A 24862-nucleotide genomic window follows, 5' to 3' on the forward strand; every position below is an offset into this window, starting at 1 on the left:
CTGCAGTGACAACACAGTGGAAATCATTTGAGTCACAATCGCAGACATATACAAGCAAAGGAAATAAAGGAATTGAATTACAGCCCTGTGGTCGTTTGCCTCTGCCAACCAGTGCAGTCCACACTGTGACCTTTGACCTTTGGACACTGAAATCGAATCAGTTCATCTTTGAGTCCAAGTGAAAACTGGACCAAACTTAAAGGAGTTCCTCACAGACAGATTTGAGAAAACTTGTTTTGTGAGGCCACTCTGATGTTTGACCACCAAAATAAAATCAGTCAATTCCTGAGTCTTATTGTTGTTGTGAAGAAATTCCTTCATAACCCAAAGATGTGTCTCCAGCCACTGTGTCCAGCACTGAGGCATACAAACTAAGTGTGTTACCGTGAACTCGGATCATGAGAACAATGAGAGGAAAACTTGCGCTCGGCCGTTGTCGAGGTGCAGCAGAACAGTGTTGTTGCCAAACTTCTCAAAAGTCTCATAGTGGTGTCGGTCCATGTTGCCTGTGGGAGGAAAAAGGAAAACTTCTGTTAATATTGTCAACAACTACATGGTGAACGCACACTCCTGCTATTGACATCACATTAAACCACAACAATTACACAACTGTTTGTTTATCACCTCTATAAACCATGAACCTCAACATCTAAATCCATCAATCAACAGTTGAATGAATCTTTAATCTCTGATAAACTCCCTGAAGAAACAAGCTTTTTGAAAAGTTTTGACCAAAGTTATTTGAGGTTATTTGGTGAATTCTATTTTTTATAAACCTTTCAGTAGATTGAGTCCATTTTATTCAGATGAGGGAACCTCTGCTACTTTAGACAAAATGTGAGAAACTGCCTTTATGTGTTTGTGCAACAGTTTATTTGAAAAATCTCAAGTTTTACAAATTGGTACAACAAGACAAATGTACAAACAGACATTACACAGTCACTGCAAAGGAACTTGAAGAATCAGACATTCTTTGAGGCATCTTTTAGCAAATCAAGAGTCTTTTCATTTGTGTGCAGGTTCCATGGGATGTGTAACTATTTTATTAACACTTCACAGCAGACTCACTATCCTCACTCTTCTCAAACTACACAACACAGGATTTAAACTGGCGTGAAGGGGAATCTCAGTTATAATGTGAGCGTCCGCCAGCCCCGAGTCTCCCGGCTCTCGCCCTTCATCCAGATAGAGGGGGCAGCGGTGGACTGGTAACTGAGGGGCGGTGGACGAAGACGCCTCCGGGACTCGAACGTTATCTCGGGTGTGATTTGTGCTCCCGACGTGAGCCGTGACACAAACAAGGGGCAGGGAGCATGGCCGTGGGGAGTCTGTTCCCTGCAGGGCTCCCAGCTGGGGGTCCCACGACGCCCCTCTGAGCTCCAGGCCACATAGATACACAGCATCCACAGGGGGGGGGTCCGGGAACCTGCCGTCACTCAGAACCTGCGGGGACAAGAAAACCATCAATCTTCATCCTGTAGTTAAAGTTAAAACATGTTCAACCACTGGGTTCCAGTCACTTTACTGTGAAGTCGTGATCTACCTGAAAATGCAGTTTTACATCACTGATATATCTGAGATTTACTCGAGCCGCCTTCCTCTTAAGTGCCACCAGGAATCCTCTGGCGTTGCTGAAAGCCGCGAGTCGGTATGCCCCCGGTGGATCTGAGGTGTTGGTGCGCTCGACATAAGCGCTGAGCAGCTCCGCCCTCCTCTCCAGGCGGGACAGGGCGGCGAGGGAAGCGGAGGTCGGCTGCTGAGGCTGTGACAGGAGCGAGGACACGGTGTCATCAAGCTCCTCCCACTCCGCCCGGAGGAAGACACTCAGGGAGCCGGGGGACACAGCCTCAGCCTGTCTGACTCTGCTGTCCCTCCTGTTTGTGAGGGAACTCTTCAGAGCCAGCAGTCTGTCTCTGGCGTGGCTGCTGGTCGACACCGTGAAGGTGCCACGTGAACTCCTCGCTGCTCCCAGGGGATTCTGGGAGGCCTGCAGCAGAAGGTTCAAGTTGTGGCTGTTGATCTTGATCATCTCGGCTGCCATATCTGCCTTGAAGCCCAGCACGGCCGGGTTGTTGATGTCCACTGCATCCTGAAGACCCTGCTCCAGGATCTGCAGCAATCCTGTCAGATCTGAGGCTAAGAAGCAAAAACAAAGTCAACACACGTGATTTACACAGAGGACTTTGTTAGTGATGTCCTGCCTCCTGCTTTCTCTATCCAGGTGCCCCTCACCGCCTGAATGTTCTGGAGATTGTCTGACCTCATGTTCTCCAGTTCCCTCTCTCATTAATTAGCTCATCAAACTATTCAGAATACGTGACAATAAGAAACGGGTGTGGTTACCGAACTCGCCCGGGTTCCTGATGATGTCTGAGAGGACGTGTGGTCCTCGGCCCCACAGGGGGGACAGTCTGCTCAGGCAGGCCTTGGCCGTGTTTTCCACCAGCTCCAAATCTGCAGAGTCGAGCGCATGGCCGCCGTGCACCAGGTCGCCTGAGAATGAAAAGTAAAACAGGGTTAAGTCAAACAGGAAGTGAACCAGAGGGACAGGCTCAGATGTTCATGCTGCCTCACCTGCGATGTACTGCAGAGCTTTAGTCTGGACCGGACAGAGACGTCTGATGGAGTTGTGAGCTTCCACCAGAGCCAGGAGGTCGCCCTGGTCCCTAGAGACAATCCACAAGTTCAAACTCTTTATCCATGAGTAGATATCCACCATTTGAACAACAAACACATTAATCCAATTTGTTTTCAGGCTGGCAAATATAGAAATATGTAATGAGAAATGCAGTAGACGTTATTTGGGCCCGTTTTCCTCACCAGCTGTAGATTCTGCCCTGGCCCAGGTGTTTACAGGTCTGTCTCTGCAGCAGGACGGAGTGGAAGACGGCACAGCGGAGGAGCAGCTCCATGTGGTCGGCCTTCCCTCCCGCCGGGGATCGACTCTGTGTGATGGAAACAACCTGACGCAGGGAGCGGCTCAGCTCCTCCTTCAGGTCCCAGGGGGAGTCACAGACCAGAGGCAGGCAGCTCATTCGCACTGTGGCTGCTCCACGATACCAAAAAGCAATTATCCACGGTTTCTGAGCTTGAAAGGAAAACTTAACCTAATCAAAGCAGTGATGGAAATAGAGTTGTTTACCTGGTATGTGGTGAGACGCACATTCTTGAGTTACAAACCACAAGCGGACGCCCGGGCGAGTGAGGCCTGGCTCTTCTGTGAAACAACAAGGTCATCAGGGAAGCACACAGATGCAGATACACACTAAAGACTGGACTCAATGCTTATGAATGATACAAACACAATGTAAAGTGACCTCTACCTTTGAAGGAGGAGATCATCTGACTGAGGCGAGCCAGGACTTCATCATCCCATCGCTCCAGCAGATGACAGTCGCTGAAAACCAACCAGTGGCCGTCGTCCACTGCTTTGTCCAGCGCTGAGAGGAGGACTTCTCTGTCACACAGAGCCCCTAATGAAATGACTTTTACCTGAAAATAAAACATTTTAAATTAATATTAAAGAACTGCTGAATTCATGTAAACTGCTATTCAGTTAAAATAAAATAAAATGCTGTGTTACCTCCGGTTTAACCCCCGTTTCTCCTACACAGTCTGCCAGTGTGTTTATCAAGTGAAGAGGCCGAGTACTCGTCCTGTTGTCTCCTCCTGGACTCGGCAGGGTAAGAGTGATGGCTCCTTCGTGTCTGAGCAGGAGTCGTGAGAGAGACCCTGGGTTCCCGGTGTGGGGGGCCTCAGACCTCACAGTCTGAACGGGCAGGCAGAGCTGCGAGGCACAGATCATGTCAGCCAGTCCCTCCAGGCGGTTCGGGTTCAAGGTCTTCCAGAGGAGGGCCCGCTGAACCAGGGACAGATGGGAGTGTGAGTGACAGGGGACAGCGCCCCCCACAGTGGAGGCTGGGGAGCGCAGGTACTCCTGCCACTGTGTGGGGTGAGTGGAGAGTGAGGAGAGCAGCCCTGTGAAGGCCGGGACCCTCCCCAGGCTGAGGAGCTCTGGGTGTATCTGAGGGGGGGTCCAGCTGGGCAGAGGAGGGGTGGACTGCGACGGGGGACAGGGTGGATGTCCGATGTCTTGAAGGCCCCTGAGGAAGGCCCCCCTCTCGCCCTCAGAGCAGAGCTGGTTGTGCTGCAGCAGAGCGACAGACACCAGCAGCTTCAGAACAGAGAAATGACTCTTGAACAGAAGAGGCCTGTACTGGAGCAGCAGCTGGGAAACCATCTTGTTTGTGATCTCTGGCTTTATGCCTGTTGGCACTTTACCGATGGCAAACGACACTAACGGCCTGTCCTTCTCAAAGAAGACATCTTGCATGTCTTCTGCGATGAAGCCACGCAGGGAGAAGTAGTAGGCGGGGGAAAGACGGGTCACCTCCTGCAGCGCCTGGTAGAGGGCGGCGGCCAGCCTCACCAGCTGTCGGGGGGGAGCCACCAGAGCCTCGTGGTGCTCCAGCTCCTCGCTCAGCTGCCGGATCTCAGATCGCAGGTTTTTCATCGCCTCTTGAAAAACGGCCGCGTTGGGGAGAAAATCAGGAGCCGGCGGCATCGAGGCGTTGGACTGCAGGATGTGGTTCATCAGAGCATCCTGAGAGGAGAGGAGGAGAAGTCACCAGATGAACAGCAGCTTAGATCATATAGCAAATCAGATTTTGCATAAAACATGGCAGCTCAATTAAAATAATGCGTAAATCACTCTCAGTGCCCTGATGTACATGAACAGTCAGACTCCAGCTCCTGGGTAATCAGTCAGATGAATCTACACAGTGCACAGGGCCTTTAGTATCTGTTTGGTGTAGTCACCTCTTCTCTGACTAGCTTCTCCTGCAGCAGCTGCTTGTCATTCTGCAGCCGTCGGTGTTGAATCAGCAGCTCTTCACACTCAGATCGCAGCAGCAGCGTCAGCATCAGCTCCTCCATCTCCTCCGAGCCCAGAGAGAGGTCGACCACGTGGACCAGAGCCAAGATGGATGGATGGATCTCTGAGGAACGAGAGCAGGGATAAATACTCACTGCTTGTAAGTTAAGAGAGCTCATATCCTAAATGTCTAGTGTCGAGTTCATGACTGTTTAAGGATCTTTTAAAAGCCAGGATCAAGCTTTTTATGCAAACAGACGTTTAAAAAGAATCCTGTCTTAACACGATATTATATGATCTGTGAAAAGTTAGTTCATCTTCGCATTGATGTCAAATCCACAGCGTGCTAGAAAAACAGAGTTTCCAAATGATGACCTAATGTTTCTCATGTTAATTCGATTAATACTTAATGGAGGTAAAAGTTGGAAATAATTGAGATATTGATTTGAAGTCATATCAAACCAGCCCTACTTAACAGAAAAATGAAATGGAACAAAGACTTTTTAAAAGTCAAATTCACGAACAGCTAAGGATAGAAATTAAAAACCACGAAACCACAACTGCAAAAACTCTTCATTAATTCCCTTTAGACCTATCCTTTACTCCTCTTGCATTAAAAAACAGATAGACAACTTTAACAGAGACTACCTGTACATCTTTACTCTAACAATTCGTTCTTACCACTGCTGAGCAGTCGGACTGGAAGATGAGTGCTAAGAAAGAGGCGAAAATCAGGGTGGGGGGGTTGAGCCTGCTGCTTTATCCCTGGAGGGCAGCAACCAGCAGGGGGCGCCAATCTGTCCAGGAGCTGAGAACTGGGGTTTGCATTTTCCACTCGAGTTACCAGGACTCTCAAACCTGCAGAAACAAAATGGCTGGATTGACTTCAGGGTGAAAACAGACACTGAATATATTTGATTATTCTCTTTAGTGTAGAAATTCACCCTGCTCAGCAGCCTGGTCCAGTTTCCCCAGCAGCTCTGGGTCATCGGCACAAATCACCATCCCACACTCAGTCTCCGGATCCATATCGTCACCTGAAGAGCAGACACTTTGTTTTTAAAATTCATCCTGTTCTATAGAGGAAATAGACGGACTACTTGTGGCTGAAAACCAAAATCCCCAGCTCAGAAGTTGTCTCAGGACCCACCTGTGATGAACCAGCTCTGGGAGCTTCTCTCTTGATACTGCTGGATGTCTGCCAGTAGAGGCCAGCGCTGACACTGGGTATTCCTGTAGCCCCACAGCAGCAGCTGGACCACAAGTCTGGAAGATACAGTGTTCTGGATCTGCAGGTCGCTCAGACCTAACGCTCGACCCAGAGGAAGCTGCGGCCTCTCAAAAACAGGGATGGGAAAACCCGGAGGTGGAGAAGGAGGTGCAGGGTGTGACTGTGGACACAGGGAGGTTCTAGGGTCCTCTGGGTTCAGGTTGATGCCTCCTGTCTCACACAGTTTCCTCCACTTGGTTAGTAGCTCCGTGCGCACATCCGGAGGGAAGGGGCCTAAATAAGCCACGACAGCAGCCAGGACAAGGGCGTCTCCCGCTAAGTTGTGTTTTTGTAACTTTGCCTCCTGAAGGGAAAATCAAAACAAATTATAATCATTTAAATAAAATATCCAATGTTAAAGTTACATGTACAGTCCATCTGGAAAATGGTGTTACCTCAGCAGCAGCTCTCCAGTCTCGGACATGTTCCTCTAACTGCTCAGCAGTCGCAGTCAATTCTCTGTCCATCTTCTCAGCTTCATGCAGCTTGGGGAGAAGCCTTTTTTGGAGCTTTTGTATTAACTGAAGCTGACGCTTCAAATCCGCCAGATGATGGTGAGCCTCCTCTTTGTGCCGCTTGGCCTGGTGCAGCTGAGCTCGCACTTCTCTGTCCTGCTCCTCCAGCTGACGTCTGACCAGCAGCTGGTGTCGCAGAGAGTAGTATCCATATAGAGCCTGGACCCATCGACACAGGGACTCGCAGGCTTTGCTCACATCTCGCACAGACTCTGGCACAAACTCAGGACTGGTGATTATCTGGCGGAGCTGCCACAGCTGTGCTTGTGTCAGCGTGAACCGGTCAAAGAATTCCAGCTCCTGGTGAAAGGTGATACAGTTTAATAACACCAACATTTAGCAAGAATTCAATACGACAATACCAAAGCTTACACTACACAAACTGGAGCAATGACTGAACTAAGTGCCTGGTACGTGTGTGTGTGTGTGTGTCTTGTTATTTTACAGTGTTGGGTTTAATTTGCTGACAGTTGCTAAATCTGAGGTATTATAACAAAATCTGTTCCGAAATAACATTTACTTTTTTACTCACTTGAAAAAAGTTAGGGCGTCTAAGAAGCAGTCGAGCGCTCTCCCAGCCGGGTGGATGATTGAACAGCAGACAAATAGCATCCATGACTATGACCACTCCAACGGGGGGGTCTCTGTAGTGACGCACCTCCTCCAGGTCGGAGAAATCCAGGCAATCCAGAATGTTTTTGCATGACAGGAACACAGGCATCAACTAGAAGAAGAAGAAAGGATTTAGTGACTCTTCTTCTGAATGTCTAAATGCTAATTAGCTGCTATTTACATGGGATTGGATGCCGATAAAACAGATGATCTATCAACCTGGTTATGAGCTTCATTAAACCGTTCCTCCACGTCCAGCTGCTTGGTCTTCACCTCCGCACATTTGGTCTGAACTCCCTCAAACAGGATTGTCTGCTCATCGACAGCTTTGATGAGATCTGTCTCACGCTGCAGGAACAAGGTGAGGGGAACAAAGCTTTAAAGGTTGAATGAAATATAAATATGATTACAATTACAATATTAACTGAGGTTTACATGTAGCTTGGGGACTTTAACATAATCTTTAACTTAAAAAGGAGAAGCCCAACGAATATGACATTGATGAAGTACAGAATAGGATAAAAGAGTATTGATCCCAATGAAGCTGCTGGGTCTGAAGTGCTACACGATTACCTGCTGGGTCTCAGCAACCTTTTTCCTCCGTGTCTCTAAGAGCAGTTTGTTCCGCAGAGTTGTTGCGTTCAAAACATCCAAATGAGACAAAACAAAGGCAACTCTGAAAAAGAAAAAAAAATTGTTATAGACCAATATGTGTATAGGTTTTACTTGTGTAAAGAAAAGACCATTAAGACCTTTGACTCAAATACCAGAGAAAGACTGATCACCTGTTGGCTTGTCCCTGCCTCTGTTTGAGCAGGTGTTTGCAGAGGAAACCGAAGTGGGAGATGAACTCCATGTAGGTCATGGGGTTGAAAGGCTGAGCTTTGAGAAGGACAGACGCATACCGGCGTGCAGATTGATGGACTCCTGCCATAGCCACTGACAGGCCGGTCAGTGAGCCGTCTAGCTCCACTGAATCAAAGTAAGAATAGAGAAATCATGTCAGGGTGTAGTGTGGAATTATCATTGTCAGTAAAGAAAGGTTAAAATAAAGTGAGAATAGACTGGTTTATGTGAAGTTACTCACTTTTGTGGAGACTGGTTTTGAGAAATTGAGCAGCAACTCCAGCTAGAGACTGGATGCACCACGGCTGGTACAACTCAACGCAGCAGCTCAGACTCAGGGACTTGCTCATTTGTCTCTGGAACGTAAAACAAAGTCCTACATTTAGGACTTCACTTTGTATACAACACTGAATACACAACAAGGGCTAAAGTCAAAACCGTGGAGCTCACTGGGTCAGTTTGGAAGAGGGGGTCGGAAAATACATTTTAAAATAAAGTGGGCATTTGTTTTTATGAATTTTATAAAAAAAAGAAGATTGTTAGATACAAAGCTAGATTGCAGGGGGAATAATTCAAAGAAAATACTCACAGTGGTAACGTGGGTTCCATCGCTGGTGGAGGACATCATAAGGAACACATGCACATTTTTGTGGACTTTGCTTAAGTACCTTAAATAAAAAATAAGAAATAAGAAATGTATGGTTTACAAAGTGTACTCATTATATTTTCCTTAAAGGTTTTCTAAGTACCTAAACTATTTTACTATAAGCTCATTGTAGTGAGTGATTTTGCATTACTATAAATATACCAACAATACTGGTACACCCACATCACAAGTACATGAGGACACTAAACACTGACTGAATGTACTTCGAGGTATATATATCACTTGAGTATTTCCTCTTACTTCTCAAGCAGCCAACTGTCCATGAGGTATTGTCTCGACCTCGTCACGTCCATCACACTGGAAACCAGGTTCCTCAGCTCCTCCTCCGTGTAGAGCGCTGGGAAGGTTCTACGCTCCATTGCTGCCAACAGGTCATCTCTCACAGACTGGCTGATATCCTCATGGACCAGTATGATGACATGAACTCCCTCCACTCTCGACTGATTCCCAGCCTCTTTGAGGATTTCGTGCAACTTGCTCTCGTTACCTGCATGTAGCTCCATCAGTGGGTAGCCTGTCAGGTCGGCCGCCAGACGTACAGCGGTTTTACGTCCTGTTCCTTTGTCTGAGCCAATCAGTACTCCGTGACCTTTAGGTGTGAGCAAAGCTCGGAGTATGTGTAACAGTTGACTCACTCTCTGTCTGTGCAACATGTATCTGGATGTAATGTGGTTATTATCAACATCAGGTCCTTTGTCGTCTCGATTTCGGTCAAGGAGAGCCGGCAGCTGTTGCAGAACCGCATCAAGGTCTTGCTCCTTGTAACACAAGCTCCATTTAGAACCGTGTTGTGGATCCATTGAACTCCAGGTCTCTGAGAGCTCTGGACCATACACAAGCCCAACCACTGTTTCCTCCATGTGCTGAAGGATCTGGAGCTGCGGAGGACGAGTTGTTAGGTTTTCACCTTCTGAAGAATTGTTTTCAGGCAAAAGGAAAGGCTCAGGCAGTGTATCGTCTTCCTTCAGGTCTGACTGGGCAGCTGGTTCTGGCTCTGCTGACAGACTTAATGGATCTGGACTCTGATGTATTTCTTCACAGGCGCCTGCTGTGTCCAATCTAACGCCAAACTCTGCTGCTGCAACCTCTGCTATAAGTGACACAAGAGTTTTGCTCTCCTCCTCGGAGCATCTATCATTGAAAGTACGCATGCACTCATGCATCCAGAGATGTGCTACTTGAAGAACCGATGCTTCTGACTCTGGCAGGTCGGGAGGAAACTCAGGTAGACCAACGACCTTATCCTGCATTCTCTGTGTGTTTTGGATGCTTGGCTGCCACAGGTACATCCCCTGAAACACCTTCTGCAGGTCATGATGGGAGAACATGAAGAAGGGCCTCTGCTCACTCGGCTGGAACTGCTCACATACAGCGTGATATAGAGTTTTAGTTGCAGTGATGACACAACATGCCATGTCCTCACCACTCTGCTGAATCGGCATTCCTTTGAGCCAAGCTTGTAGCCTTGGAGAGTGGACAGACAGTATGATGTCTGTAGAGGGGCTTGGGAGGACAAAGATGGAGAACAGGCGTGAGAGCCGGGAGGATATCCCATTACGGTGGAAGTTGCCCGATCCAGAGGCACAACAGGTAGCCATGTAACCGATGAGTCCAGAACACAATGGCTTGAAGTGGTAGGTATCTAAGGTTAGAATCTGTCCCTTTGAAATGCTCTGTCGTAGAGATTCTAGAGCAGACGATGTTTTCCCAAAGACATCTATCAACAAGAAGCATAAATATTCCAGTTATAAAAACTCGTATTCAAATTGAAGTAATTTAGCTGATCTGAGATGAATGATCGTACTCACCACAGGGGGCTTCGTGCAAATCGTCCACAAACAGAAGGAGTCTCTGCTTTTTGGTCTCAGATCCCACAGAATCTTTACAGTACTTCGGGCGGCTGATGTTTCTCAGTACAGTGCGCAGGTCTCTGGAGCTCAGGGATGGACTGGCTGTCAGGCTGATGTGTGGCTTGTCAAAACTCAGCAAAGATTGACACAGGCTGGTTTTCCCAGAGCTGGGCTCCCCTGCGAGCAGCACTGGCTGGTTTGCCTCCAACATGAGGCTCAGTAGAAAGGTGTATTTACCAAACTATGTTCAAACAATTAAGACAGTTGTAAGTAATCAAATGTAGTGATCACCATATTTATGGAATTGTCACTAGATGAAATGTTTAAGACAAACCTTGGGAGTGATGGAGTTTATCAACAGTGTTTTCTTGGGGCACATTTTACCGTCGAGGTTAAAAAAGTGTTCAAACACATTCTCGTCATCAGGAACCAGGATGTTGAACCGGCAGGAAAACAGCATCTGGCGAACTATCAAGTCGAACTGTGGCCAGTGACTGAAACAAATACAAACACCCGTGAATGCCAATGGTTACTGATTATACAGACTTTCTGCTTATACATATATTTTAACAACAACAATTAAAAGATATCCTACCGAGGATGCAGATGTCCGCCAAATCCCCAAATATAAGCCAACAGAAAGAGGTTTCTGGTGAGTTGACTTTGTGCATCAATGTCTGATGTACCGGCTCCATGAAGAGGTAAATCTGAAGAGACAAGTTTTAGTTTTAATGATAAAAACCACTACATTACTATCACAAGGTTATAAGACAATGAACAAAAGTTATACCTGCTTTGTCTTCAAGTGCTGCCTCAGCTTTTTCTACTTGGATCCTTAGATGTTGTAGGAGGGCGGTTAGGATCCGACCAAATGACGTGATTTCTTGTAGTCCATAGGCAGAGCTGTTGGAAGATTGTCCTTCACTCTGAACTGCAGAGGTTAACACCATTTGCCCAAGAGTGCTGGAGAAAAGATCTTCACCCAGACGATTCCACATTTTCAATGTTCCTTGATCCAGTTTGTATTCAGAGTGGAGAACATCCATTTGTTTCTTCCACACAGCCTTCCACAGATCACTTCCTGTAAAATGAATGAAGCTACAGCGGGTAACTGCAGAGGGGGTTGCATCACTAAGGTCTGTGATCTCCATTAGTAGCTTTAGGGAGGATTGGGTTGAGACCAGTTTCTCCCCTGATGAGAGGAGGAGGAACGGGTCCTCTGGGTTGCACAGAGTGGTTAAGTAATCCAACCAGCCTGGCTGCCCAACAGGCTCGCCGTCCATTACCAGCCATTTGGCCCTTGGTGTCTGATCACGTCTCCTCTTATTGTTGAACACTTTAGAGCGTGTGTGTTCCCATCGTCCTGAATCTCTCACCACTTTTGCTATAGCTCCGTCTTGCCATCCTCTCTTTTCATAGAATCTGCCAAATAGCTCCTCATGGGACATGGCATTAGGAAATAAAACCACAGTATCAACTGAGTTCCAGATCTGTGGTTCTGCCTGTGGGGAGTCTCCTCTTGTCAAACTGTCATTTTCAAACACATTCTCCATTGCCTTGGCAGCCAGACTATCGATTGCTCCAGCCAGAGCAGAGTGACAGGTGGTTTTTCCACTGCCTGACGGGCCTATGAGCAGAACTGCCTGAGACGATTCCATAGTCTGGTAGAGTGTGAGAGCGTTGCAGATGGTCTCTTTGTCAGGATGCAGCTGCTTCCATTGCAATTCTTCTGTAATTGCTAATTTAAGTTGAATGTTTTTTTCTTCTTCAAAATATTGTTGGAAAAGAGGAAATTCCAATGCGATGGGGAAAGCATCCTTGAAAATGGTGCAGAACCCCAAGACTTTTTTGTGGTCGTAAAGAACAGGTAGTAAGACCGAAATAATGCCTTCTACAAGGGCTCTTTCTTCCATCAAGCTCTGTATGATTAACAAACGAGAACTTTGCAACGTTGGATCAGGATCTCTGTCAGACACATCTTCAGGAGACACTGGGTCAGTGTTTTCTGCAGCTGCTCTTCTAGCTTCATCTGACATTTGTTGTTGTCTTACACTTTGATTTAAATGTATCTCAGACGCAGAGATGATCTTTTGCAGGACAACAAGAAAACAGCTATGGTTGTCGGTGATGAAATCAGGCAGACAGCGACAATCCTGAGCCAGATTGATGAGAGACACCAGACGCTGACTCAAGGGCATGGCATCTGAGAAGCCAATGGAAGTCAGCGTAACTTCTGCAATGATCCTGTAACTGGGATGGGTCAACGCCACTGGTCTCATTGCAAATCGCAGACTCTCCGGAAGCTCAAATGTGTACCGCGTTGAAGAGATGACAACACATCCATAGTTGAGGTTTGCAGAGATGTCTTTCCCTGCGAGTATCATCCGACATTCCGGATCAGTTTTTGTACATCCTACCACCTCATCGTCAGTCTGGTCCTTTCGCTCATTATGTACTCTTTGATTCCCATTTTCTGTAAACCCATTGAAAGACTGGTGAATGTCTAATAGATGCTGTCCCAGTGACGATAGGACCCCTTGTGCTAGTAAGTCCACAGAATCAAACAGAAGCCATGCTCCAGTCTGGAGGGCACCGAACAGCATCTGCTGGACAACATCAAGTCTCATGCTTGGATAACACTGCACAGTGACAACCTGCCGCCCCAGTGCTTTTCCTAACTGGAGCACGGTATTTTTCTTTCCAGACATGCAGGGTCCGCTGACAAACCCACATCTGTAGCTTGTCAGAGCAAGGAGAATCCCCAGTATTGCCCGATCTGTAGAAGGAGTTTGCACCATCACCAAGTCTTCTGGACCAAAGTACTCATAGCCATATTGGAGGCGATGGCCCAAAACATCAATGTAACACACAGGGTCATCAGCGCATTTCAAACTCTGATCTTCTGAGTTTATATGATACTTCATCGCGGTAAGCCACTCGTAAGATGACTCCGGATCACAGCGCACCTCCATGAGTTGAGCCAGCTGCTGTGCATGGTTCATTGTAAGATGCACTAAAGAGCCCAGACACACCATCATGTATCTAGAAACCAGAGATTCTCGTTCTGCCCCTGTGCCCCTGTCTCTTATAAAACGACAAAGGCTTTTCAGTTTTGCCGAGTTGTGGGCCTTTATGTGTCTCAGCTTCACCGGGCTTGATTCTCGGAGAGCTTTGAGAACAAAACTGGACCACACTGCCTCCTCAGCCACAAGCATACACTGGAGAGGGAACGCAATAAGCAGATCCAGCACACATTGAATATTTTGTCTGCCTTGCTCAAATTGAAGCAAGCTTTTCTCGTCACATGCCAGATATGTACAGGATTGTTGAAGCTGGTATTGAGCAACATTACATTGTTTTACAAGCTGCATCATGGTCAATTCTAATTGTTTCTCAAGTTGACAAAACCAGTCCAAGGCATTAGGGTTTGATTCTAAAGGAGACAGGAAGCTGATGTGCTCCTGGAGGCTGGAGAAAACCCCCAGCACCTTCATCTGTCTGTGGCTTCCAGATGAAACCCTGTCAGGCTTTCCATCTCTTGTATCACATGGAATTTCACTTTGCAGTTCAAGCGAGTGGATCCCTCTAAAACATTTGCGTACATAGGGTAGCAGCTTGGATGGATCTGGGTGAAAGGAGAGTAGTTGTGTTACTTCCACGTTGCTCAAGAACCAGAGTCTTGGAAACTTCTCACGGAAGGCATCCAGGAAATCCCCCATCTGGTTGGAAATCGATTCCATTGTAGACAAACCACCAACGAGTATCCGGCGAAGGCTTTTACCATGAAACTTCCCATTTGTATTTGTGGAATGTACGAATCTCAACACCTCAGGGAATCCTGTTGTACCCCGCATGATTTCCTTGAATATCTCGTCAACCGGTTTGAACTTCTCCAGCTGTGAAGAAACACAAAAATCCCATGAGTTGTTATAACATATAAACTCTTGGCATTGCAAAGGTTTGACTGGTGAGGACACTTACCAGATCCACTCGTTGAACCCTCAAGAACGTTTCATTCAACATCAGGAAGGTCCATATTTGCTGGAATCTTTCAAATAAATCGAGCAGGTTCTCTATTAATATTGAGAGAAAAAGCACAACAAGTTTTTTACAGTTCAAACTATTTTTGCACTTGAGGACATGAAGAGAGAATCTGTCATATTCACCGAGATCCTGCAGAGATTGCATCCACTCTTCCAGCTGCTGCCTGAAGTCAAGACTGTGCGGAGACTTCAACATGATGGACAGGGTTAACAAATCATTCTCTATCTCAGCAAAGTGAATTTCAAGACCTGAAGGGAAGAAAACACAGAGAGTTGAGAGCAGAACAAATTTCCCCCAAACAACCTAGCAAGACAACACTTTCATTCAGCCCATGTACCGAGTGGAAGTGCCAGATCTGGGCCACAAGCCAGAGCGATGCTGCGTGTCAGCCAATAATGAACCAAATAAACCAGAACTAGCTAAAATCTTTCACAACAAGAAGGCAAGCAGAGCTCCATTTATAAGAGAAGTGGCCCAGCAACATCCTGCTATAATCCAATAAGCTTGTTTAGAAGCACATCTCTGTTAATTCCTAGTTTGCTATTCAGCCTCACCAATAATGGTGAATCTTATTTCTTCACAGGAGCATCGACCGGCAGTTTGGGGCCTGGACACAATGCCCTCTGTGGGATTCCCTGCTTCTGTTAATCCATGTTGTGGCCGACAACTCTGCAAACCACAATGGGTGAATCTGTCCAGCTGAAAGAGCTTTGCTTTCCATCCCAGCTGAAGCTTTTTGAAGGTTTCTTCCATGTCACATTCTGCTTGTGCATCCCTGCATATCTGAGAAAGTACAAATTTGTGGAGTTTCAATAAATCATTATTCTGGCACAAAATATTGTCAGTATGGAACATTTCTCCTACTCTTACCTTGCTAATGACTTCCTGGTGATCTTGAAACTTTTCAGAGATGAGGTCAGCAACAGTGACCGTCTTCTCCTGGACATAGAGTCGGCCCATGCCTGCCAGAAGGAAGGTGTTTCCATAATTTTACATTGTTCACAAATTATTCTTATGTTATTACAATATAAAAACTCAGTCTGACCTTCAGAAATATCTCTCCAGTGTTTATGTTTCAAAGTGGGGCTCTGCAGCTGGGCCACAACTGAAAGCTGATGGCTTAGGTTTTCCAGTTTTCCTAAAGTCTCCTGCAGCACTGCATCATGGGTAGGAATGATGCTTGTTAGAGACAGAGCCTGCTCCTTCCACTTGGCAATCTTCTCCTGGCCTTGAGACACCACAACCTGATGGAAAACATTTGAAATGTAAAGTGTTTAACTCGCACAATTCATGTATTTATTATGATATAGGGTTTGATTTACAATATTCTACCTATTATGTCCTCCAACTAAATGAAAGAAGTCAAATTATCAATAAACAGAAAGAGTTTTGACAGGTTACCTCACTGAGATGGAACTGTTTCCATTCTTCTGTCCATGCTGTATATGCAGCTACCAGCTCCCACAAGTCTTTACAGGCTGTGATCTTCTGAATATCCAGGGTCAAAGAGGTCAGATCCAATGTCGGTTCTGAAGGGAGCAAACAGAACGTTACATTCTGATATATTTATCATTCTTACAAGTTGTTCCCAGTGGATTTAACAGCAACTTGCATCTATAAATGATCCATATCCATGATTTATACCGTGTAGGTTTTGACCGATCCTGTTAAGTTCCTCCAGCTTTTTCTTTAGATTGTGCACGTGAGTCCACATGCTCTTCAGTTTGGAGGCCGTCTCTTTGACGCTCTGTGCTGGGTCGAGGCAGGGTCCACTTGTAGCTTTAGAGACCGTACGTTTAAGGTCAGAGACCAAGAATGGGACCATCGTGTCCAACGCATTTGCCACCGTGGGAAGACGCTGCCACACAATCCTCACTGCCTCCTTCAAGATGGGCGTTAAGCAGTCCCACAGGCCCAGCATCTAAATATAGAGCACAAACAGAAGCAGTGTTGGAAAAGAAGAAATCCCTCGGACGTGGTTATTAATGAAATGATTCTATGCCTGCAGACCTTTTCTTCCAAGGTGCGCTCCTGCTCAGTCATCTGTCTGAGGGTCCTGGTGACGGTGTCCTGGAGCGAGTGGATGTAAATCAACTGCTTCTGTGTGTCTGACTGCATTCTCCACGACTCCGTCACCTGCAGAGAGACGCTTTCATCCCTTATTCATTTATTTCAACAGTTTATCATACAATTAATTAATCTCTTATGTTGTGAGGCCAAAACAATTTAACTTTAGCCTCATCTATTATAGTTCTCGATTTGATTTTAAGTTTGGAAACGTTACGCAGGTTTACACCATTTAGACTTGGAGAGGAAAGAGAGAATATTCTTGTGTCTTCTGAATGGATAATGAACAATTAGATGAAATACAACCAACACACTCTCATCATCACCAGATTTCACTGGAGTACTTACTCATGCCACTTACAAAAGTAAACACAAGTGTACCTTCCCCAGTGTGCCCTCAAACAAAAGCATGAAAGACCTGAGTAGAATATGCATCATCTGATCATTCTTGGAAGAATCAAATATAAATTCAAAACACATTTGCTCTGATGAGGCAGAGCCCTTGGGATGAATAATTCAATCAGAGTGAGCGTGTGACCCAGAGTCTCAGGAGGATTAGAATTCCCCATCATCCTCCCATGTTGAGGTAAAGATAACTACTTGGGGCATTTCTTTGTGGTAACTAATGTGTGTTGATGTTTTATTTCTCATGCAAGTATCTCCAGTTCAAAGAGTTTCTGTACCATGAGAGAATATTTGGAGAAGTCCTCCAGGTGTATTGGTTCTGTCTTGAGCTCGGCTGTGGTCTTCTCCAGGTCTGATACCAGGTTCTCTGACCGCAGCTTTATCTGCTCAACCAGCTGCCGGAGCACCTTCTGCTCAATGAGCCTCAGCTGGCGCCCTGAGATCAAAACAAAGGCAACAAGAACATCATTATTATTAAGATCGGGAAGTTAGTTTTCTTTTACCCATGAAAAGACAACAGAGGTGATTTCCTGGTTCCTCGAATAGGAATCGTATCTGTAGAGGAGATATAATAACTTTCATCAAACGCATTCATACCCAGAGTTTCCTTCAGGTGGGCGCAGTGGATTATGAACACTTGGTTGGAGGTAGAGATCGATGAGGGAACCAGGTTGATTTGTTGAGTCCAGCTGCGGATCCTTAGAATAAGCTCCTCGTACTGTGGAGCAGGCTGACCCTTCATGGATTCCAAAAAGGCTCGACTGCATTGACGGATGAACGAATGACTGTCCGCCAAAAATGTGCTGCTCTCACACAGCTGCAGGATTTCTAATTCAGCTTCCTAAGAAGTAAGAATCAATAAATAAATAAATGAGCTGGTGTGCATCTTTCTTCACAATCATTGAGTCTGAAAGTGAGACTCACCTTCATGATCTTCATCGTCTCTCTCTCAACGTCTTCTGAAAGGTCACTGATCCTAATCTGCCACTCCAGCTGGGCCTTGGAGAGCGGCTGGAAGCAGCCATGCACCGTGTTGCCCTGCACCATCGACAGGGCTTGGTTTGGCAGCACCAGACCGGGAGCTAACTGATCTCCGAGCAGATGCAAGCAGCAGAACTTTCTACGACGTCTCCTTCCACCACTGTTCTGATTGTCCCCTGGGAATAAAAACACACGGATACTTCATGTTTCAATTGTTGATCAAACATTTATTATGTATGTGCATCTGTAGAAACAGGGTCAGCAAACTTTCAAATTATCTGATATCAGATATGTGAAGAATTCTGTGAAAGACCAGGAACATCTCCAGGGAAAAGGATCGTACCTATGATAGAAGGAGGTTCGATGCAACCGAGGTCACAAGTTGAATCCTGATCACTATCCGAACTGTCGTCGTCTGTATCCACGCTGCTGCTAATTTCCAAGAAGAATCCACAAGTGTCACACATCTACCGGAGAAGAGAGGTGTCACGGTCCAGACACTGGTCAAAGTTACAACACTGCTTCAATACCATGCAAACGATAATCCTACATAATTGATGCATTACTGAAATTTTTTTTTTTATTGGTTTCATGGCCACATGATTTCACATGATTCAGGAAACGGCTTAAAAAGATCTTGTTTGTCCTGAACCAAGATGATCACTATAAGCAATTGATTACTATAAAACAAACTGCGTAAAAACTTGTTAAGTTGCTGTTGTGTTTTGGTGTTTACAATTGTAATTTGCACCTTAGGGCTACTGTACATTTCTGTTAATGGGGACCAACTGTAAAGTCAATTTCCAGTAACATTAAAACTACACACCACCCACAACTGTAGGTAAAGCTTTAATTGCAAATGTAGAAATGTGTAAGTTACCTGAATGATGGAGTCGCCAACGGTCAGCAGTGCTTCACTCACTGCTTCTTGGAACAGTCGTAGCGGGGGGGCCACAGTCAGCTGACTGCTCGAATCGAAACACAGCTCAGTGTAGAAGAGACTAACCAGCGGAGATTTATTTCTCTAACAAACAAAGAAAAAACACATTAATAGCTTTGTTTAGTGAAATACTAATGACATTTTTTTTATTTCACTCTGCTTCACATATGCAAGTCTCTTCTGGTTATAGCTTAAGAGCAAGTTCTACCTGAACGTACTGTGAATTACAGATGTGCCTTACAGACAGAAAGGACAAGGCTAATATGTTTTTAATCAGCATGAATAGTTTTCTAGCAGAACGGGTGTTCATGTGGAGCAGGGGTGTCCAAACGTTTTGTCCCGAGGGCCACATACAAAAAAAATACGAAGGTATGGGCCACTCAGCTTCTTACACTCGTCGACCTGCCATCTGTAGTTAGCCGGAGCTCCTTCCAGGAATTGCAGGCCATCTGCGCGTCCTTGTATTCTGTCAATGACGGGTCATACAAGTGGTCATACTTTCGGATCGATATTCGTTCTTCTAAATCTTCCGTGGTTTCTGCCGGTATTATGAGGCATGAAGCCGGAAGTGTGCCTCCGGAAAAGATGTAGTTAGCGGACCAATCACAGCCTTGCGGGCTGCGGGAGGCTTGCGTTGCTTTGTCGTATAGTAATAAAAATTGGGCAACGCACACAAGAAGGGGTACGCAAGCACGAAAGGGGCTCTTGCGTGCTTGCGTACCCCTTCTTGTGTGTCTCTGAAAACGCAGAAGCAGGCGCCGGCCTTAAGTGCATCAACCCAGAGGTTACAAACCCAGAACAACAAGAATCAAAGAAGTGCAATTTCTTCAAAAAGCAAAACAAAGTGCTATAAGTAAGTGCCATATAAGTGCTACTAAATTGTTAGTTTCAATTTTTTTTTTTTTATATATATGATATTTTTTGACATTGATGCGAGCCAATTAAAAATGGATGGCGGGCCGCAGTTAGCCCGCAGGCCGTAGTTTGGACACCCCTGATGTAGAGGAACACTGGGAAATAGAATGGATTAGATGAATGCTTGTGTCACCTTCAGAAAATTGCTGAGAAAGAAGAGGACGTCTTGACGGATGACTGAGACGAGACTCTGAACAAACATCTGATCCACGAGGGAACCAAAGATCCCCAGTTTCTGCAGAGCCGCTTCCGACCGAGCCAGCTCCTTCTCCAGCTCCTGCTTGTGAGCCAGGTGGAGGTGAATGGGTTCGTAGCATTGATTTGGCTTTTTGGCGTATTTCATGTGTAGTTGCAGCTCCTGGTGCGACTTATAGCAGTTCTCCTTCACCTGGGGATAGAAGAGTATTACAAGAGATGATTCCAGGGAACTAAAGTCTTCTTTCTTTGACAGAATAAAACATATAAGTTCTTTCCAACACTCAATTGTGGGAGTTGTTGTATTTTAGTATTTTGTCAGGAACAAACATGAAGTACCGCGTTCAGGATAGCATTGCGATGCTGTGATAACGTCTCCAGAGCCTGCAGACCCTCTCGATTCCTGGTCATCAGAACGTTCTTGAATTCCATCAATGTGTAGGTTTGAGATTCATCGTGGGGCAGCCAGTGGGTCTGGTTCAGATCTTCAGTCAGGCTGTAAAAGAAACAGAGTGAAGGGAGGAACATGCTCAAGGTGAAAGTTACAGAGGTGAGGTTGAGAACCATTCACTTAAAGACGCGTTTAAGAAACATCATCATCACGGCAACTTCCTCCCACAGAAGATTCCAGACATTTTACTACATCAGCAACTGACTCAGACATTTTTCATTCTCACAAACTCCACCTCCAGAAGATTCCCAGAAAAGGTCCAGACGTCAGAGTCTGTCGGAGAGCAGCACCTCAGAGCCCTGTGACTTGTATCTGCTCAAACTTACCCGGCGAACAGATGAAGAGAACTTCTGAACTGAGGTACAGCCACAAGCAGCTGGTCCTCCAGGGCCTCACACCTGCGCTGAAAAACGATCCTGCGTACATTTATATTCCACCTGGAGAAAAAAGAAAACGGCACGGGCCAAATGAGAATAAGACAAAGACGGAGACATGAATGACAGCCTGTGTGGAGTTACCAGGTGAAAGCCTTCTGCAGCCGGAAGTCCCTGAAAAATGGGATTTCCTGCAAAGCCGTCCACAACACAGACTCTAAGTTCCAGTCAGCCAGACTGACCACTCCACCGTAACCAGTCTCTGTCTCATGCAGCACAGACAGGGGGGAGAAGACGTAATGCTCTGAGCCGGCTTCATCGAACTGGACCACTTCCAGGTCATAGGGTCTAAAGAAAAGAGCATTTATCAACTTTTATTCAAACTGTAATGCATTTCATAAATTAGTAAATGAAGGGATCTATAGAGGTATGGAATTGCAGGAGGGAAAATACTCAGTTGTACCTGTGAGAGTCTTCATCTGCTTCTTTCAGGTAATAAATCTTCAATTCTGCCTGGGGTACCTTCTGGGAAAGGATTTGAAAGACGTCTCGTCCCGTCAGTGGATGTTTATTAGGTTTGGTCGCTTTCCCACCTTTAACAGCCCTTTGGTTCTTCTCCTTACGAGCTGTAACTTTTGATAATTCATCTTTCTCCTTGACACTGAAACAATAAAAGCAGAGTAAACAACAGAGAAGGTCAGTTTCGTTTCTAGAAGAAGTTTCAACAACATAAGAAGAATAAAAAGGAAAGAATGTGTATTTGCAGCAGACACAGCGCAGCCTGTTACACTCCAACACCATCCTATTTCATCATGCAGTTTATTACTAAATTAATACAGGACTGTATATATTATAAATCACCACATTGTTTCATGTACCTCAGTGAGAACAACCCAGCAGGACGTCTCAGTTGTGAGGTATCAGCCAGGGACGGCATCAACTGAGGCACTTTCCGTTTTGTGTCCTCTGTGGGTCTCCTGGGTCCGACCTGGGCGATGTGATGAGGAGGTGCTCTTTCAGAGGGGGGACTGGGGAGGAGGGCTGATCGGCTGAACAGGGGCCGACTCACAAACACCGGTGGGAGAGAGGAGGTCTTTGTGCACAGAGGAGGGAGAGTCCCTACCGGAGGGGGGGTCTTCTTCTTAGGTGTTCTTGAACGTGTGATGTCTCTACCACCGGTCTGAAAGGGGATTTGAAGAGACCCCCCCTCTGAGGCGCCGACCCATATGATGCTCATCTTTCCATCAGGACCATCAGTAGGCTGAAGACCACCAGTCAGCTGAAGACCATCAGCAGGGTCACCCGCCCCATGCTTTGTGTCGCCACGCAACATTAGAACAGGAAAAATAAATAATTAAATTGGTTTTGCATTGGTTGTTTGGTTTAGTTTGGGTCACTTCACACCAACATAGATCAAAGACTATTTTCTACTGGTTCATTGTCCTTTGATGTAAAACCTACGGAATCTTCAAAGGAGATCCCGTTCCAACATTAGGTGCACGTTGATGTATGTGTTGACTCCCGCAAATAAACCAGAGAAAGAAATAAATGAGAGGGAATGATGCCAAACTCAAAGAACAGGTCGAGCCTTTGAAGTTCAGAGTGTACGATTTAGGTGAAGAGGATCTATTAGCAGAAACTGACTATATAATAATCCTAGTGATGTTTTCACGAGTGTGCTTCATCTAAACTGTACAAAGTGTGGTTTTCTTTAACCGAGAATGGGCCCTTTGTATCTAAATACATTATATTAACATCTGGAGCAGGTCCTCTCTACAGAGACCAACATGTATTTTACAGTAGGCCAGGCTTGGAAAAGGGTGTCATGTGATTTAAAACGTTTACACAAAAGATACTTACATAAAACACAACAATCAAAATTAGGGCTGACTGTCTTTTACTGATTAATATTTTTTATAGCATTAGGGAAAAATTATTTCCTGTAGATTTTGTCCTTCGCATTAAAAGGCAGATGCTGAGGTGCACAACTGAAGACATGTCCCAGAACATCTGCTGGTGGTTAACATCTGCTAACATCTGCTGGTGGTTAACATCTGCTAACATCTCCTGGTGGTTACTGCAGAAGACCATTCAAACGCACAGGGGATACTCTCCATCCTGTCCTATGTTCTAAAATGATGATATGAATATAGAGTCATCTACATACTATGACTAATTAAAACATTAGCTGACTATTTCGATATAGAAGCTTTTCGTAATTGGAAAAAGCTGCATTCTTCTCAGAAATGAAGACATATTAAGACCTTTCACTATCAAACCATAGGAATAAGATATCAAACCGGTTAAATGTCATCGATAGATCATCTCTGATTTACATTAATTCTTACAAAACGTCACAAAAACACAGAAATCCATCTTGTTTTCATTCAGGCTCCACTTCTTTGTTCCCTGCGTTAAACTTCACGTCCTTTATCCTCCATCACATCACAACACGCTGCTTCTTAAGCTTGGAACTCGGGAGTTAACTTTGAAATCACCGAATAATAACCCGTGACGTCACAATCAAAGACGTTAAACTTGACGTAGTTTCTCCACCTGTTGTGAAATCTGCGCAGACACAGAGAGCGTTCAAACAGCGGGGGACTAGTCTACGGTTAAATAAACACGTTAAGCACGTTAATAAAACCAAAGAAGAAGAGGAAATAAACTCACGTGACTTTTCTTACCTGACTCTGAAGAAGTTGTGAGCGCAGCCACGGCGACGGCGCGTTGCCACGGTCACGCGCACTAACTTCAGATCTGAAGGTCAAACTGAAGTTTTCTTCACTTCCTGTTCGGATTCTGTCTGTGGCTCACGAGTCTACGAATAACACGACGCGTTTCATTTTCAGCTTGTTCAATAATCATATTTTAGTTCTATGGTGTAAAGGTAGTGATACAGATCCTCCAGCAAATTACAGGATTATATGTTAAATACAAATCTGAGCATTTCACTCACAACTGCTGCTTTTTCCCTGTTTCTATCAAAAGAAACACATTTATAATATAATTCAAGATGCGATGTTACACGTGGGACATTTTAATCTATTGCTCTAGTTTTATTATTAACTGAGAAACAGGTACATGTCTGTGGCTCGGTTATGGAATTAAGATTCAATAGATTCAATAAAACAAACACAGCAGAACATAACAAAACACTTCAACCCTACAACCCTTCACCATAGAAAGATCACATACGTCTGTGGATGTAAACTACAGAATAAATACAGAATATAAGTAAATACAATAAAATACAATAAAGTTCATTGGGAGTTATTCATTTGTAAAGTGCTGATGCAGGATTGAGGAGTTTTTAAGATGGGGTTCAAGGTGCATGGAGTCCTGTAGCGTTTTACATGATATAGAAGAAAGCAGGTTGATAACACAAATATTTATATTTTATATTATAGTTTTCATATTCTATATTTTATGCTTGTGTGGTTTTCTATCTAAATATTTTTGAGCATGGTGAGAGGGAGCCTGTGACCCAAAGATTGAATTGCCATAGACTGCTGTGTGGAATTGTTGACATGAGAAATAAAGTCGTAGAGTCTTGGAGTCATGCACTAAATCAAAACTGCATATATGCCAATTATTAACAAATTATATGGTAAAGAGATCATGTTTTATATGATCTGTCTAAAACGCAAAGATCCCCGTTTGACCTTTGACTGTGGAAACTGGTGGACACATTCATTTAGAGACATGTAAGTGGATTGCAGCCATCATCACAGTGAGTATGTACACCTGTCACCTGAGAGGCTTTGCTGCTGTTGCACGTCTAAATGTCTGCAGGGAAGAAGCTCATGGAAAAGGTTTGTAGATCCCCGACTCTCTTCTGCACCTGCATGGAGAAG

General features: G+C 45.2%; 2 protein-coding genes across 5 annotated transcripts in view; both read right to left on the minus strand.

The window, feature by feature from the left end:
• baiap2l2b (BAR/IMD domain containing adaptor protein 2 like 2b) overlaps positions 1-24862 on the minus strand; it is a 43166-nt gene that overhangs the window by 10498 nt on the left and 7806 nt on the right. For both annotated transcript variants that reach the window (XM_053419796.1, XM_053419797.1), the window contains one exon: positions 425-506. In XM_053419796.1, the coding sequence (XP_053275771.1) occupies positions 425-506 (82 nt within the window). The remainder of the gene's footprint in view (positions 1-424; positions 507-24862) is intronic.
• On the minus strand, positions 38-24841 carry LOC128437568 (dynein heavy chain domain-containing protein 1). Of its 3 annotated transcripts, XM_053419793.1 has the most exons (44): positions 23693-24841; positions 21884-22317; positions 21469-21666; positions 21150-21353; positions 20958-21068; positions 20520-20676; positions 20119-20373; positions 19011-19154; positions 18474-18597; positions 18074-18306; positions 17747-17990; positions 17428-17585; positions 16688-16813; positions 16322-16598; positions 16079-16206; positions 15723-15921; positions 15548-15639; positions 15232-15460; positions 14800-14925; positions 14615-14706; positions 11424-14529; positions 11229-11340; positions 10968-11127; positions 10592-10874; positions 9024-10500; positions 8706-8784; positions 8358-8472; positions 8056-8242; positions 7844-7946; positions 7490-7618; positions 7191-7382; positions 6539-6958; positions 6024-6447; positions 5818-5910; positions 5555-5731; positions 4819-4997; positions 3584-4603; positions 3324-3492; positions 3143-3217; positions 2821-3046; positions 2575-2666; positions 2344-2493; positions 1544-2136; positions 38-1443 (listed from the first exon to the last, which is right to left on the minus strand). In XM_053419793.1, the coding sequence occupies exons 2-44, from the start codon at positions 22240-22242 to the stop codon at positions 1054-1056; spliced, it is 13407 nt and encodes a 4468-aa protein (XP_053275768.1). In that variant the 5' UTR covers positions 22243-22317; positions 23693-24841; the 3' UTR covers positions 38-1053. The 3 variants fall into 3 exon arrangements, with proteins under 3 accessions (XP_053275768.1, XP_053275767.1, XP_053275770.1); XM_053419792.1 differs by having other exon boundaries at positions 21884-24841; XM_053419795.1 differs by lacking the exons at positions 20119-20373; positions 20520-20676; positions 20958-21068; ... (2 more) ...; positions 21884-22317; positions 23693-24841 and having other exon boundaries at positions 18474-18630; positions 19011-19150.

Source organism: Pleuronectes platessa, chromosome 3, assembly GCF_947347685.1.
Source record: "Pleuronectes platessa chromosome 3, fPlePla1.1, whole genome shotgun sequence".
Lineage (NCBI taxonomy): Eukaryota > Metazoa > Chordata > Actinopteri > Pleuronectiformes > Pleuronectidae > Pleuronectes > Pleuronectes platessa.